Source organism: Salmo salar, chromosome 11 (assembly GCF_965601325.2).
Source record: "Salmo salar chromosome 11, fSalSal1, whole genome shotgun sequence".
Lineage (NCBI taxonomy): Eukaryota > Metazoa > Chordata > Actinopteri > Salmoniformes > Salmonidae > Salmo > Salmo salar.
Window position 1 is genome coordinate 10,582,048 of NC_138301.1, and position 15,686 is coordinate 10,597,733.

The following is a 15,686-nucleotide window of genomic DNA, read 5'->3' on the forward strand; positions in this document are numbered from 1 at the left end:
CAAACAGTGTGTTCGCATAGAAAATAACATGGTAATGATAAAAGGCCTCATCCTTGTTTTTGAATTCGATTATATTTGATGGTTATTGTTTGCCCCATCTGTTTGTTTCCGTCTGCGTTTGCTCCGTCTGTGAAAGTCGCTCCGGATAAGAGCGTCTGCTAAATGACTAAAATGTCCATGTAAAATGTAATCTGTGATCTAAAAGGTCGTTTTTAATTAGGGGAATGTTTCCTTTTCAGACTTGTTCCTTTCCATGCCACAGACTCCCATGTCCTGTCTCGTTTTACCAACCTGGAGCACCAGTCGATTGAAGGAGGGATGAATGGAGATGAAGTCCTGTGGAATAGCCCCAAAAACACTGTAATCCCGCAAATGGAGACTCTCCTTCCTGTCTAATGCCCCTACCCAAAATAAATCACCACATGCGGATAGGAAAGTAAGCATCTCGTCTTGAAGCTACTATAATGACTGGTTTTGGATTGCAGAAAATGGGTTGAATGTAGTGGGAGAAACATCCCCCCCTCAATTTATGCCATCTTGTTGTGTGCTATGAGTCCTACTTTATTATTTGGTGATCATATGTTTTTGAGAGTAACATATAATGAAAGTGGATGATTACACATATTACAGAAGCAATTACCATTCTGCAACAGTATTTTAGTCATCAAGCCTCCACTAGTGGCAGACAAAACCTAAATATAATTTAAGCCTTTTCTTACGACATGAGCTGATGAAAACAGCAACAAATGAGGGACAGCCGTTGAGGGATTGTAGTTAAAAATCAGGAGGAATATAATAATCAAATGATTGCAAAGAGGTGGTGCCGCTAATCGCCAACAAATTTCATGCACTATTTATTTCAATGGGTTTTGAGCCAAAAGGGACAGCGAGGTAGCTAGAGGGGCAAGGATGTCATTTTCTGGCAGAATCGCAGTCTCCCCCATTCACAAACAACCACACATGCAATCCTTTCCCATCCTAAAGACAGGTTTGGGCTTGTCTGTCCAGATGAGCCACCGTAGACCAGCCTGCGAGTAATTGCTCTCGACATCAGCAAGTTCCTTCCTCCTCTTCTAACCTACTCTCTTCCTTCATCTCTTGCACTCTCACAACTTCTTCATCAGAATTATTTCCCACATCCTCTTACGACATTAGCTCAGTCCTACCCCTTTTGTCTTCTTCTACTCTCTGCCTGTATTGTCCTCCATTACAGACATTTCTGAGTCCTCCCAGCTCCTTTGTATTTATGTTCTCTGCCTCTTATCTCCTCATCATGCTCTCCTGTCCCCCCCCATCGCCCGGTCTTTCCTGTCATTCATCAGCTTACCCCTCTCCTTTACCCAGAGTTCCAACTACCTCATCAACCCAGACTCTCCCTTCTGTCCCCTTCTCGCTGTCCCCCCCTTCTTCCTTAATTTCTCACCTCTTGGAGCCTCTCGATGTGGGAGCGGCATGTTTCCAGGTCACTGTCTCCCGGGACAACGATAAGTCCCAGTGGGATAGCTGTGGGGAGAGATGAGAGACAACATGCTGTTAAACACTGCTGCAGGTGCCCAGGGATCGAGCCATGAAAAACCATTCTACAGCTAGGTCCACAGGTAGCTCATAGACACAAGCTACAAGAGACAGACTAACGGATTGTGTCCATTTATCAACTCGAACCCAGAATGGTTTGGGGGAAGTTCCTTTTGTTGGCAATAGATCAAGGATATTTTAGACTTGGGCTTCCTGGATGCCTTGTGTTTCATAGAGTGCCACGCAAAGTCCAATGCACTTAGTGAACTCAAACCCCTTTGAAACGGCTGTCAAAGTAGGTGAAGTGTGTAAACCAAATAGCAATACAACACAATAACAGAGGAAGAATTCTCTAAATTTGATGTCTGCAAGAGGACAAACTGTCTGGTGACATGTTTGTGATTATGCCCACATGCCCATTGATTTGTGCTAAACTAGGGACAGGCAATTAGGCCTAAAGCACAACTGGGCAGCAGGTGAGAGAGCAGATACACTGTATCAGTGAGTGCATCAAAACCACATTATGTGATCATGAACGTCCGGGCTATTCACAGGGCCTTCTTTAGAGGTCAGAACAGAAGAGGAAGACTCGTGGACTATCAGGCTGAGATTTGTGAATTGAAAAAGTGGCTCTGAGCAGCAAGTTTTACAGGCGGAAAGAGAAAAGCAGGCAGATTTCTCCACCGAGGAATGTGCTGTTGCCTAGCAACCCTGGAACAGTCTGTCTCCAATTGAATTTGGCTTCTTCCTCTTTTTCCCCCCTCTTTTGCTTTCCTCACTCTGCAACAGTGGAGTTGTCTAAGCTCTTTATAGGTGTCAGGCAACCGAGACAACTGCCTAACGTGGTAGTAGCCGCATGCTATATTTTGGTTTCAGAGACGAGAGCAAAGTGTTAACCTCAGCTATGACAGCTAACATCCTTTGTACCTCGAGATCCATGTGAAACGTGGGGGACCTAACTTGATTCAGTGTTGGCCAGAGAGAGTCTGATGTCCAGAATGAAGCTAAACTATGTGCAAATTGAATGACAGAACGATTGTTCACTTTAGCCTATCAAAAACAGCGTTGGACTTCTCTTGTATGTCAGCAAGCATGAGGGTGCATTATGTACAAAGTACGTTATTGGATCACCGTATGACAGTTTAATATGGACATTGAATTGACTTCTAGACTCAGTTAAAGTGTACTTCAGGTTTAAAAGCATATCTTCTTTTCTTTCAGTTGCATGTTCTGACATCTAGTGGTGGAAAACAAAGAATAAACTACTCTCAGCATTCCGTGAAGCGAATGGTGCGTACTGTTAGAAAACTGTTGGGACCTCCACCAATTATGCCTGAGAATCAAAACCTACTGGGAGATTTTCCATCCAGTATTATAATTGCTATATAATATATATATATATATATATATATATATATATATATATATATATATATTATAATTGCCCCGTACCTCCATCCAGGAAATTTTGCGCGCTTACATTCTGTTTCACTACATGAATTCCACAGCGGTCATCGGGATGGTAATACGAGGCTATATAATTGCGAGAGTTCAGTAAGAACCGAATACATTCATCACACTTTCTTACTTCACATACTTCTTTGGAGATATCCAACAAGGTCGGTCCACAGCAGCTGGGTTTTGTGTCATTAGAGACAAAAAAAAAAACCAGCCCCAAACAGCATCACTTGCATATCAGAGTTACATAACTTGGGTCCAGTTAATTGTTGCAGTTTTGTTTGAAGAGGATTATCATATACAACTTCAGTACCGCCTAACTTCCTGAACAACAGACTTCAAAAGTCTAGACAAAACAAATGCTGCCCACTGTTTTTTTTAAGACAAAACAAACAAAACTTAGTTTTTAAGAAGGAAATAACTAACTAACAGTCTGAGACACTGTCTGGAATAGTTAGGTTTGTGCATGAGGATGCGAATGTGAGAACAATTAAGAGTGTGTGTGTGTGTGGGGGGGGGGGGGGGGCTCTAGCTGCGCTATGGAGGTGATTACCGTGTTGTCCTGGCACACAGGTACTGCAGGAGGCTGTAGAACACAGAACCACTGACAGGGCCCCTCTGGGGCCCCTGGGCATCCATTATAGACGGTAATGGGTAGCTACCTCATTATCGCCTCACAGTCATACACTTGATATCTAGCCAAAGTCAGATGCAGGGAGGCCCACACGGATAAACTCCTAGCAATTGAGTGGCCTGACGGGGATGAGAGGAGGGTTTCAAGGTGGACGGATAGCAAAACCTGGAGCAAATACCCACCTCCCCCTCCAGGAGGAGCTAGGAAAAGAGAAAATGAAAGAGTTCCATCTCTGTGGGGTTTCTGCTAAGTACCATATAAATCAAAAGGGACTTCCTTTTCCTTTGTATTTAGCGAGGCTAGTTGACGGCGGCATCCTTAAAAAGGGGCGATCAAGAGCCTGGTGTGTCTTTACAAATTAAATACATTTGTGCTAATCTACGTTTGACAGTGAAAGCGTCTATGCAGTCGCTGTGTAGATTTAGAGTCCATTTCACTCACGAGAAGTGATAGACACTCTTGCTGACAGTTCACCAAGGGGCGGATTGAGACTCAGGAAATGGATACCTTTCCTACACACGCCTTTCCTACGCACTTCTCAGTAGTTGCTATTCAGACTTACTTTATGCAGGTGCATAACTGGCTTTGCAGGCGTGGTTCCCTTGTGTGCGCTGAATACATTTCATTCAGCCGCTGAAAACCCTCCCACTTGCTGGCCAACAGATTTTCTCGTGGAGTTTTCCTTCAATAGGCTTTTCAGCACATCTATCTTAAGCCATCCCTTTAAATACGGTGTCCCTTTAAGTTCTAATTTTGTCAGACTCACTAGAATATAAATATATGCATATTCATCTCTGTTTCAGCACCAACTGGTGGATTTAAAAAAAGAATCGGATTTTGTAGATTATTTAGGTTTAGGAAGGTATTTATGAATACTAAAAAACAGGTTAGCAGTGCCTTTACGCACGAAAGAAAGAAAACGGTGGTTTGATCATTCTGAACATTGCCACATTTCATTATTTAACCCATTGTGATGTTGGAAGAATAGTGTTCATAGAATTATAATTAGGGAGAATAGTGTACAATAGTAGGATATACCCTTGTCTATTGCCTGCACTAACCCTGGAACTGTGTGATGACACAGCCAAGTATTGCGCCATGTGTCGGGTTCAAACTGTTACGGCTTGGTCTGCGATCCGCTCCATAACGATTTAATTAGCATACGTGTCTTTTCTTTTTTTTACATGATCAAATGTTACTAATGATCCTCTGTAACAACCACATGGCTGTGACATCGTTTTCAGAGGAAGCAAATGAAGGTAAACAAAACAATGTAATTAAATGGAATGATTATGTAGGCTATACCAACTGAAGGGAAGTATTTGGCAGTTCAAATATGTGTGGTTATTAGGCCTACTGACGGTCGATACTGATAGTGGCTAATATTTAACATGATAAATAATAGGAAATAATTAAGACACTATAGCGTGCCCATCCCTGCAAGTTAAAAGGCAGTACAATTACAATTCTGCATAATGCCACAGCATTTCATAAACTTTACTGTGGGAAAGTTAATATGCTTCCGTTTTCTGCCATACGACAGGCTTCACATTTGTCTCCAGCGATTATAAGGTAAAATAGTTCTTAAACATGTGTCATTTCTATTTACAATTCCCTTATCCAAATGGATTACTCCTTTATCTAGCTCTCATCAATATGTCAATTACAGTGCATGGAGAATGGTATTATTTCCACAGGAAAAAATGAAGTAAACGCTTTTTCCACTTGGAACCGGTAGAATTATTAGGAAATTAGATCAGAATATGCCGTATCTGTTGACACACCTCTGTCACGCCTTAATGAATTCAATCTCCACCCCAAACAAATAGCAGGGGAATAGCATGCTATTCTCATGCTTAAATTCAAGGTCAGAATACGCGTAGAGAGAAAAGTGCATAAAAAGGGAATTTCCGTTCCATTTATGCTCTTAACTCGGGTCGGAATCGGCCCCTAAAAATGGCTCAAGGACACGTATAGTATATCTTCAACTGGCTCAGGTCCCTTACAGTGCGCGTATGGCCAGGATTTAACTCTACAAAACAAGCCTGCCATTTTGAAATTCACCTGCACGGCAATAAAAACAACTAAAATGTGTAGACTACAGAGTTCTACATCACTGAAAACACCTCTGGCTCGCAGTAACATCCCTGCATGAAGCAGTACTCAAGGGCCTGCTGTATTCCTCCTTGAACAGGCTGGCCGACACCTGAAGGATGATGGAGTTACAGTGCATTAGACAGAGATGGAATACTCACAGGCTTCTTTGAGTTTCTCCTTGTCATAATGTAGGGCCTCATAGTCGTGCATGCTAATACGGTTCACCCGGATCCTTAGCCTCTCCGGGAAGGGCTGCTGGCTGAGGAAGACAACAGAAGAAGCAGAGCCATTTGGGTATCATCTCTCAAAAATTGGAATTACACTGAACTAAAATATAACGCAACAATTTCAAAGATTTTACTGAGTTATAGTTCATACAAGGCAATTAGTAAATTGAAATAAATTAATTAGGCCCTAATCTATGGATTTCACATGACTGGGAATACAGATATGCATCTGTTGTTCACAGATACCTTTATAAAAAAGGTATGGGCATGGGTCAGAAAATCAGTCAGCATCTGGTGTGATCACCACTTGCCTCATGCAGTGTAACACATCTCATTCGCATAAAATGTATCAGGTTGTTGATTGTGGCCTATAGAACGTTGTCAGACTCCTCTTCAATGGCTGTGCGAAGTTGCTGGATATTGGCGGGAACTGGAACACGCTGTCGTACACGTCGACCCACAGTATGCTCAATGGGTGACATTTGTGTTGAGTATGCAGGCCATGGAAGAACCTTTTAGGCTTCCAAGGACTGTGCACAGACATGGGACCGTGCATTATCAGGCTGAAACATGAGGTGATGGCGGTGGATGAATGGCACAACAATGGACCTCAGGATTTCGTCACGGTATCTCTGTGCATTCAAATGACCATCGATGAAAAGCAATTGTGTTCGTTGTCCGTGGCTTATGCCTTCCCATACCATAACCCCACCGCCACCATGGGGCACTCTGTTCACAACGTTGACATCAAACTGTTCGCCCACACGACGCCATACATGCTACGCTGTCTACCATCTGCCCGGTTCGGTTAAAATCCGGGATTCATCCGTGAATTGCACACTTCTCCAACATGCCAGTGGCCATTGAAGGTGAGCATTTGCCCACTGAAGTGAGTTACAACACCGAACTGCAGTCAGGTCAAGACCCTGGTGAGGACGACGGGCATGTAGATGAGATTCCCTGAGACGGATTCTAAAAGTTTGTGCGGCAATTATTTGGTTGTGGAAACCCACAGTTTCATCAGCTGTCCGGGTGGCTGGTCTCAGATGATCCCGTAGAGGAAGAAGCCGGATGTGGAGGTCCTGGGCTGGTCTGCGGTTGTGAGGCCAGTTGGACTTAATGTCAAATTATCTAAAATCACATTGGAGGGGGCTTATGGTAGAGAAATGAACATTAAATTCTCAGGCAACAGCTCTGATGGACATTCCTGCCGTCAGCATGCCAAATGCATGTTCCCTCAAAACTTGAGATATCTGTGGCATTGTGCTGTGTGACAAAACTGCACATTTTAGAGTGGCCTTTTATTGTCCCTAGCACAAGGTGCACCTGTGTAATGATCATGCTGTTTAATCAGCTTCTTGATATGCTACACCTGGATGGATTATCTTGGGAAAGGAGAAATGCTCACTAACAGGAATATAAACAAAAGTGCGCACAAAATGTGTGCATAGAGTATGACACATTTCTGGGATCCATTTCTGCTCATGAAACATGGGACCAACAATTGACATGTCGCGTTTATATTTTCATTCAGTGTATATATTTGTAGGTACTCTGAGTTTCAAACAAACAAATCATGTCAAATTGACACAAGAAAGATTATTCCATAACCTATGCTTGATTTCAGTACACAATTACACTGTACATAATCAGTTACTTTCCATATTCATTTCTAACTTAGTAAACTATTTGGGAGTTGGAAACATCTCGGCTGAGAGATAAAAAACAAATGAATATGGAAATAAAGGCATAAGTTTAATGAAAGGCTGTCACCCGGGAAGAGCATTAACACACGCTGGTGACAGGGGATCAGCCTCCAACCACGACACTCTGACAACCTGGGCTCACATGGCACAGCAGCCTGAGAGAAGCCAGAGGTGTTCAACGCTGCTTTCCCCCTTCCGTTTGTCACCGTGATGGCTTCTAGGATGATTATATATTCATGAAAACAGTTATGATCGGTGACGAATGTGACCTGTTCGCAGTGTGTGGGAGATCCAAAAACAATGGTGCGACTATAGCTTACCAGGACAATAGGTACCTGACAACAACAAGTCGTATAGGTTTCTTACTGCAGTATGTTGCAAAACAGTTGGGAGGACAACATCCAATGTCGGGGTATGATCTCAAACAACGTAAATCAGTGTAGAAGTGAATACAGCTGGGTTGTTTGTTTGAATTCCAGGCTCATTTGCATCTTATCATTCTTACTTTCTGTCCAAATGCCTGGTGTTTTGCTTCACAGAAGGTCGGGCCATTCTAACCAACTATGCAAAAAGGAAGAACGGTATCATGAACACGGTTTTGGGTGACCACATCTTTAAATCTCAGCTAAAACAGGCTTCTGTAAACACAATCATTGAATTTGTCCCCCCCGGACATTTCAATCATGTAGACGGAGGACTCATAATTCCCCTCCGTCAGCAAGTCAACACATTGTCGCGAGACTCACATCAGAATCAGCGAAGTATGAAATTAGCAAAAAACCTTACAACAGGTTTGACAAAAGGTAACGCAATTACCATGAAAATAAATAGGGTTGTTCATTCTGATAATACATCCGATTTTCAGCCTGTAGACAGACAGACTGATATGACGAAGACTACTGATGGAGAGAAAAGGAAGATGGTAGCAAAGCCATGTTGACTTTGATAAAACATTTTTGGTGTGTTTGTTTGTTTCCCCTTGTCGGCTTAGATTATTTTACATGCACACGTCTTTGTCAGCGCTTCAGCCACCCCTGCAAATGAATCCCACAGGCTAGCGTCGAGGACACCTGCGTGCCACACCCGCACGCCACTTAAAAATCACACGGCAAGAAATTGAAGAGCGACCTTCGCCTCGGTCGAGGACACTAGTCATGACTTGTGGAATGCATTACTTCCAACTCCACAAGCACCGTTATGACAACAGAGGCCACCTGCCGACAGCGCAAAAGACTTAACAAAGTACACTTCTAGAAAGTCTCCATAGCGGATTGATGTTCAGGATTCTGACTGTATTACTCACTCGTTGAGGAGCGGTATAGATGTCCTCCTCTTGGTCTTCTGCACCATGTTGGCTTGGTTCCTCAGGGAGATCCGGATGGTGGAGGGGGCTAGCTTGCACGGCTCCCCATCTACCTGCATGGGGATGGACTTGTAGGTGGTGAGGGTCACCTCTCTGCACTGGTTCAGCCGCTCACCGTGACCTCCGACCTGCAGCGTTGCCTACAGCACCAGGGAGGACGAGACGATCATCCGTCAGAGCAAGGTCACGACTAGGACAAAAAGAAACTGGCTCATCCATTTAATTAAATCTACTAACTTATGTTCTAACACACAGACAAATTCAAGTTGATAGGTGAATACCAGAGAGGTCATGGTGAAGCCGATAACTTCAATGCAGCCGTCGTCGTGCCGTTGTGGCTCAAAGTCATGGTGCTCGCTTGGGTTGCCCCATGGCATGGTACCAGCACAGTATCTAGTACACACATGGTTAGGTGACTAACTTAGCCTACAGCCTCCATTACAACAGTGACAAAATTGTAACATGTCATATATAACCCGTTTTCCCCATTGAGGCTGCTAACCTGGGAATGTTGAGGAACACCAGGCACTGCAGCTTCAGATCCTGAACCTTTGAGGTGAGGTCGGTGCCGTCGCACTAACGAGAGGAGACAGACAGACAGACAGACAGACAGACAGACAGACAGACAGACAGACAGACAGACAGACAGACGTCTCCATTACTGTACACATACGCACTCAGATCATTCCTGGAAGAGTTCTTACATGGCCTATAAAATGTACCCTTTGAAAGGTGCCACATTCTGACTGACTGACAGTGAAGAAGAACACATCTGTCAGTCTAATGAGATGTGATCCTTACAACCTACCTACTATACAAGCTCAGAATGAAGCCTAGGCTCTCAAACTGGGGTCAATTTCTATTTCTGCACTAACTATTTTTACTATGAAGTGGGAAATTCCTGTTAACGGATTTAGATTTGAACTTGAACCCGTTGTGGAATGACGTCACACAATCTGAGCTGCAGCCAAGGTCCATGTAATGGTCAGTTGAACTCACCACGACCTTGATGTGTTTGGCTAGGTCTTTGGAGCTGCCCATGAGGAAGTCCGAGAAGGCCGTCTGGTCAGAAGGAACACCAGAGAATCAAACTTGTAGATTATCAATAGAAAACATTGACACTACTAAAGCTATGGCCACAAATACAACAATTACTATCACAACTAATGGTAAAAGAGATGATAAAGGTGAGAAAATAGGAATGTATTTGTTATTTTCTCCTGTTTAGGAAACACAACTGTACCCACCCCTGCATAGAACATCTTGTTCCGAAAGCGGCTGTTGAATTTCTCCGGGTTGGCCTCTGAGGAGCGTTGGTTATAGAAGGCATGATAGGTTGTGAGTAATTATGACACAATGATTTGGCATACAGTAGATACACACAGCATCATTTGTTACTGTTGATGTGACCCGTCTACGGGTAGCACAGATTTATCCCCAACAACGGCATTTACATGGGATGTCAACGTTAAGAGATCGCTCGGAAATACAACCTCGAGACTCGTGGAATTCTAGTGTCACGTGTGCGTCGAAGCCGAGGCTGAAGTAGTTGTTGAAGATGTCGAGGGGGAGCTGCGGAAAAGAAAACCCGTACAAAAATGTGTTAATCCCAGACGTGATATCACCAAAACATCCGAAATCACAATGTCAAATGTTGACGTTTCAACACTAAACCGGAGTATGTTGCTGGGCCCATCTCCACCCTCAGTCCTACGGTCTTTCGTGACCCCAGACTACCCTCACTGCCATAAAAAAAATGCTTTTTTTAAATAATACATCATGTTTGAGGTCGTAAAGCGACATTGTGCTTCTAGTTGATAAACTCTCTCAACTTTTAGAACTAACTAACCATTAAATAATAAGGTCACAGAGGTATTTTGGTGTGTGGCCAGCCATGACCCTGTTCACAATAAACAAATTATATTGTGACATTGTAGAGAGGTTAGTTCTCTGGGGCTCGATGAACTCATCACAGTCAAGACCTGATTTACGATGTAATTACAAACACACCATCTGATAGGTAAAAGCGCAAGCACTAAGTTTAAATTTGATCAATCCTCATTCCCTGCATCACCCATCCACACACACACACCACACTATCATATATTGACAGTCCATGTCTGCAGTACAGGATCTGGGATGAGAGGGGTTTGTTCACCTTGTCCGTCTGATGCTCATCCTTCTCGTCTGCACCAGCATCCTGGTTGGGCTCCACTGTTAGATTCCACCGGTCGAGCTGGACGACGTTCCCATCCTCTACATGAGACAGGAGCTTAGACACCGGCTCATCTGTGTAACCCTGGAGAGGGGAGGAATAGAGAAGGACAACACCAAGAGCATTAAAACACAATTCATTGTAGAAAGCAGCTAGTTCCTCCCGAGATATATAAATTCTTCAAGACATTTTTCAAGAAAATAATAGGCGGTTATTGTCATGATTCTGGTGCCCTCTACAGAGTTAACTGTGCACCTGCATTGTCCAACGACTATGGAAAAGCACATCTTTGAGGGTATACACCGAGTGTATAAAATATTAGCAACACCTGCTCTTTCCATAGACCAGGTGAATCCAGGTGAAAGCTATGCTCCCTTATTGAGGTCACTTGTTAAATCCCTTTCAAAATCAGCGTCGATGAGAGGGAGGAGACAGGTTAAAAGAAGGATTTTTAAGCCTCGAGACATGGATTGTGTACATGCGCCATTCAGAGGGCACACATAGACAGGTTTGAGTGTGTCAAGAACTGCAACGCTGCAGGTTTTTTCCCCCCCGGTGTGTGTCAAGAATGGTCCGCCACCCCAAAGGACATCCAGCCAACTTGATACAACTGTGGGAAGCATTGGAGTAAACACGGGCCAGCATCCCTGTGGAACGCTTTCGACACCTTGCAGTCCATACCCTGAGGTATTGAGGTTGTCCTGAGGGTAAAAAGAGAGGGGGGGGGGCTAACTCAATATTAAAAAAGTGTTCCTAATATATACTCACACCCCCCCAGTTGAGGGTCCTGGCCAGGTCGTTGCCTGTCCCCAGAGGCAGGATGGCTACTGCAGGCTGGGGGTTCAGCTGGAGCTGGTCCAGAGCAGACAGGATCCAGCCCACCTACACACAGACATGTTATGCGATATTTCCTTCAACAACATGCCCAACATTGTTATTGTCCTTGCTTGAGGAATAACATGTTTGAACAGCTTAACAAACTGCACCTGCAGCGTAGAGTGCGTTGCTGTTCAATCACTGAGATAAAACATCAAAGTTCAGGGCTTAGATCACTAAGATGGGGTCAAATGCCTTTAAGGGGAAAACACCAGATGCTGTGTGCTGTTATTTGAATGATCACAAAGTAAAGTTTGCCGCTAAAAATAGTTCAGGAATGTCTGTGTACTGCTTAAAAAGACCTTTGGCATTGCTGTTGTGCAACAAGCCTGTTTGTACTCACCGTGCCATCCCCTCCGCATGCCAGTATCCTCAGGTTATGCACCTTACGGTACATTTCTAACCTTGGAGAGACAGAGCAAGAGACAAAAAATCAACTTCTAGTTTTCTGTCACAGTCAGTCCACAGTATCAAGCCTGTTAACGAAGGTCTCCCACACTCAGTTAAATCGGCAGTATTCACAGTGAGGGGAGTCCTACAGCGCAAATGGCTCCTGGGCAGACAGAATAACAGCATAGGGTATCCATAGGAAGAACAAAAAAGAATATCAAAATAATAATAGGAATTAGAACGACTTCTTTTGGTTCAGATATATATATATATATTAGATGTAATGAGAAGAAACTCGGCGCCAGTGAGCACAGAGTAGTGGAATAGCTCCAAGACATATACGTATGATGATGATATTTATTTTTAAGGGCCAGAGTCAGTAACAAGTCTGCACTAGTACAAAGTTTGCACCTGCTATCTTTGGGAAACTTACCCATCCTTGGGTCCTCCCAGACTCAGGTCAAATACTTGGCGAGGGTTCAGGTACCACATGAACGACTGGATAATCTTGGCTCCCTGAAAATGAGTAGGAGTAAAATTACTACCAGTTCATCATCATCATCATCATCATCATAATAATAAAGAAGTATTTGATTAACTGACTAGTCTATGATTGAGTGATCCAGACAAATGCGTGAGGTATGAGATGCCCTGAATGGACTGCTGAAAGACTCTTTTAAGACGCAGACAGTGTTTCATCTCACAGACGGCTTAGAGACCAGTCAGGATTACACCTGTGACTGGTGTTGGCCTCGGCCCACTGGGCCTGCACTGACAGCTCCAGGACCGACAGCACGGCTCTCACCTGATTTCCCCCACTCTTTGGGTTGACAAACACCAACAGCGGCCTCATGAGCTGAGAGGGAATGGGTCTAACTATGAAGGGCTTCCAGCGCGCCTCCTGCACAAAGAGGAAGGGAGAGGGCAGAGGAAATAAAGGGATGCATTTAGAGAGGTGAACGATGAGAGACTGATGTACAGTGTTTGTTTCCTAAGGGAAGAACACTAAGCTCTTACTGATGTTTTGTTATAAACTAATCGCGTCAGACTCGTGTAACATTATGCCAAATGAACTCACTAAAATAAAAAATGGCATAGAGCTGATGCTGCGTGGATACTTAATACTCTCTATGAGATATAGTAAGCCAAAGAGTATACAGTTGTCTAACACCGTGCACAGTTGAATTGATCAATACGGTCTCCATAACTGTGGTTTTGGGGTGATCTGGGGAGTTGGGGTGGGATGGTACCTGGGACTGGCTCCGTCTGAGGCGCTTTAGAGCACCTTGTCTTTGGAGGGCTGGCTAGCCAACGCAAGGCCAGACAAGAGAGAGAATTATTTCTGTACATGCACTTGTCATGTAAATGCATTAAAGCCATGGTATTGGACACTGGATGTCACCAGGAAGTATGTATTGACCAGCACATCCTATGTCCCTGGCTGGGTTGTGTCAGCAGGGATTTGATAAGGGCCAAGACTGTCTACGTCGATAATACCTTGTCATTAGTTTGACATTGCCCTTTTAGCTACCATTTCATAAGTATGTACTTCATGTATAATATTTAAATGTAAAACCAATTGAACAGTTCACAACAGATGCGGTATAATGGAAATGATACCCCTCAGGCTAATCAGCAAAGGACGTTTTAGTTACCTACGTCTCCTCACATTACAAACGGTAGGAAACGCCATTTGCAATGGATGATGAACTCACCTCTGCTCCCTTTTTGCTGGACTTGCGCTTAAACGAGGTCCGTTTTTTCTTTTTGCTCGACTTTAGTGAGGTCTGAAAGAATAACACGAAGATTAAATGTCACGTTGGTATTCCATTTATATAAGGAACAGCATTTGATCAACTGTAAATAATACACTGTAATTTATCAGAACTGTTGAATGCTCAAACTAACGGATGACTGCCACCCTCTGTTGGCTTCGCAGTGCAATGGCACCACAAAGTATTTGTGGAAGCATACCATTGCACGTTGTAAACTCACATGGTGGCAGTGAATATCTGAATACTTGGAAGTGTATTGTGTGACTGTGGGGGCGGTAGGTAGCGTAGCGGTTAGAGTGTTGGTTCAAAAAGGTCGCTGGTTCAAATACCCGAGCCGACAAGGTGAAAAATCTCTGTGACCTTGAGCAAGGCGCGTAATCTTAATTTGCTCTGTGGGCACCGTACTACTACGGCCGACACCGTAAAACAACATTTCACTGTACCTATCCAGTGTATGTGACAATATACATATACATTTTAAAAAATGTACCTGAGGTCTGCGAACCCGGAGAATCCAGGTAGGGGGTACGATGACAGAAGCATGAGCACCCAGGGAGCAGGACTCCTCGATCTGCTGCAGCATAAAGCAGGACACCTTGTTGTGATACTAGAGTAGGGAGAGGGACAGAGGAAAGGACGACACATCATTCATTTAAAACAATCAACACATACAGTCACACAAATGTCTCACATAAGCATAAAGCATACAGACATGCGTCATCATCATCCATAGTTTGACACACAGCAGCACTAAGACCAGCACAGAGGTAGGCATCAGACATCATTTTATCACTCTTTTGTTGCTGAGAAAAACCAAATGCAGATGTGATTTACATAGATTCCCTGAAAACAGTATATACAGTTGAAGTCGGAAGTTTACATGCACCTTAGCCAAATACATTTAAACTCATTTTTTTCAGAATTCCTAGTAAAAATTCACTGTCTTAGGTCAGTTACGATCACCACTTTATTTTAAGAACGTGAAATGTCAGAATAATAGAGGAGAGAATGATTTATTTCAGCTTTTATTTCTTTCATCACATTCCAGTGGGTCAGAAGTTTACATATACTCAATTAGTATTTGGTAGCATTGCCTTTAAATTGTTTAACTTGGGTCAAACGTTTCGGGTAGCCTTCCACAAGCTTCCCACAATAAGTTGGGTGAAATTTGGCCCATTCCACCTGACAGAGCTGGTGTAACTGAGGCAGGCTTGTAGGCCTCCTTGCTCGCACACGCTTTTTCAGTTCTGCCCACAAAGTTTCTACAGGATTGAGGTAAGGGCTTTGTGATGGCCACTCCAATACCTTGACTATGTTGTCCTTAAGCCATTTTGCCACAACTTTGCAAGTATACTTGGGTCATTGTCCATTTGGAAGACCCATTTGCGACCAAGGTTTAACTTCCTGACTAATGTCTTGAGATGTTTCTT

The 15,686-nt window shown here is 43.6% G+C and overlaps 1 protein-coding gene across 17 annotated transcripts in view; it reads right to left on the reverse strand.

Moving 5' to 3' along the window:
* The window catches only part of dgkza (diacylglycerol kinase, zeta a), a 141,606-nt gene that overhangs the window by 33,485 nt on the left and 92,435 nt on the right, over positions 1–15,686 (reverse strand). For 13 of the 17 annotated variants that reach the window (XM_045689028.2, XM_014126422.3, XM_082957737.1 and 10 more), the window contains 16 exons: positions 14,747–14,863; positions 14,197–14,268; positions 13,287–13,382; positions 12,915–12,997; positions 12,435–12,495; positions 11,984–12,097; positions 11,159–11,299; positions 10,494–10,572; positions 10,248–10,303; positions 10,000–10,062; positions 9,503–9,576; positions 9,282–9,393; positions 8,941–9,140; positions 5,863–5,963; positions 1,424–1,503; positions 292–336 (listed from right to left, as the gene is read on the reverse strand). In XM_045689028.2, the coding sequence (XP_045544984.2) occupies positions 292–336; positions 1,424–1,503; positions 5,863–5,963; positions 8,941–9,140; positions 9,282–9,393; positions 9,503–9,576; positions 10,000–10,062; positions 10,248–10,303; positions 10,494–10,572; positions 11,159–11,299; positions 11,984–12,097; positions 12,435–12,495; positions 12,915–12,997; positions 13,287–13,382; positions 14,197–14,268; positions 14,747–14,863 (1,494 nt within the window). The remainder of the gene's footprint in view (positions 1–291; positions 337–1,423; positions 1,504–5,862; positions 5,964–8,940; positions 9,141–9,281; positions 9,394–9,502; positions 9,577–9,999; positions 10,063–10,247; positions 10,304–10,493; positions 10,573–11,158; positions 11,300–11,983; positions 12,098–12,434; positions 12,496–12,914; positions 12,998–13,286; positions 13,383–14,196; positions 14,269–14,746; positions 14,864–15,686) is intronic. The other 4 variants (XM_045689023.2, XM_014126419.3, XM_045689026.2 and 1 more) reach the window with 1 other exon arrangement.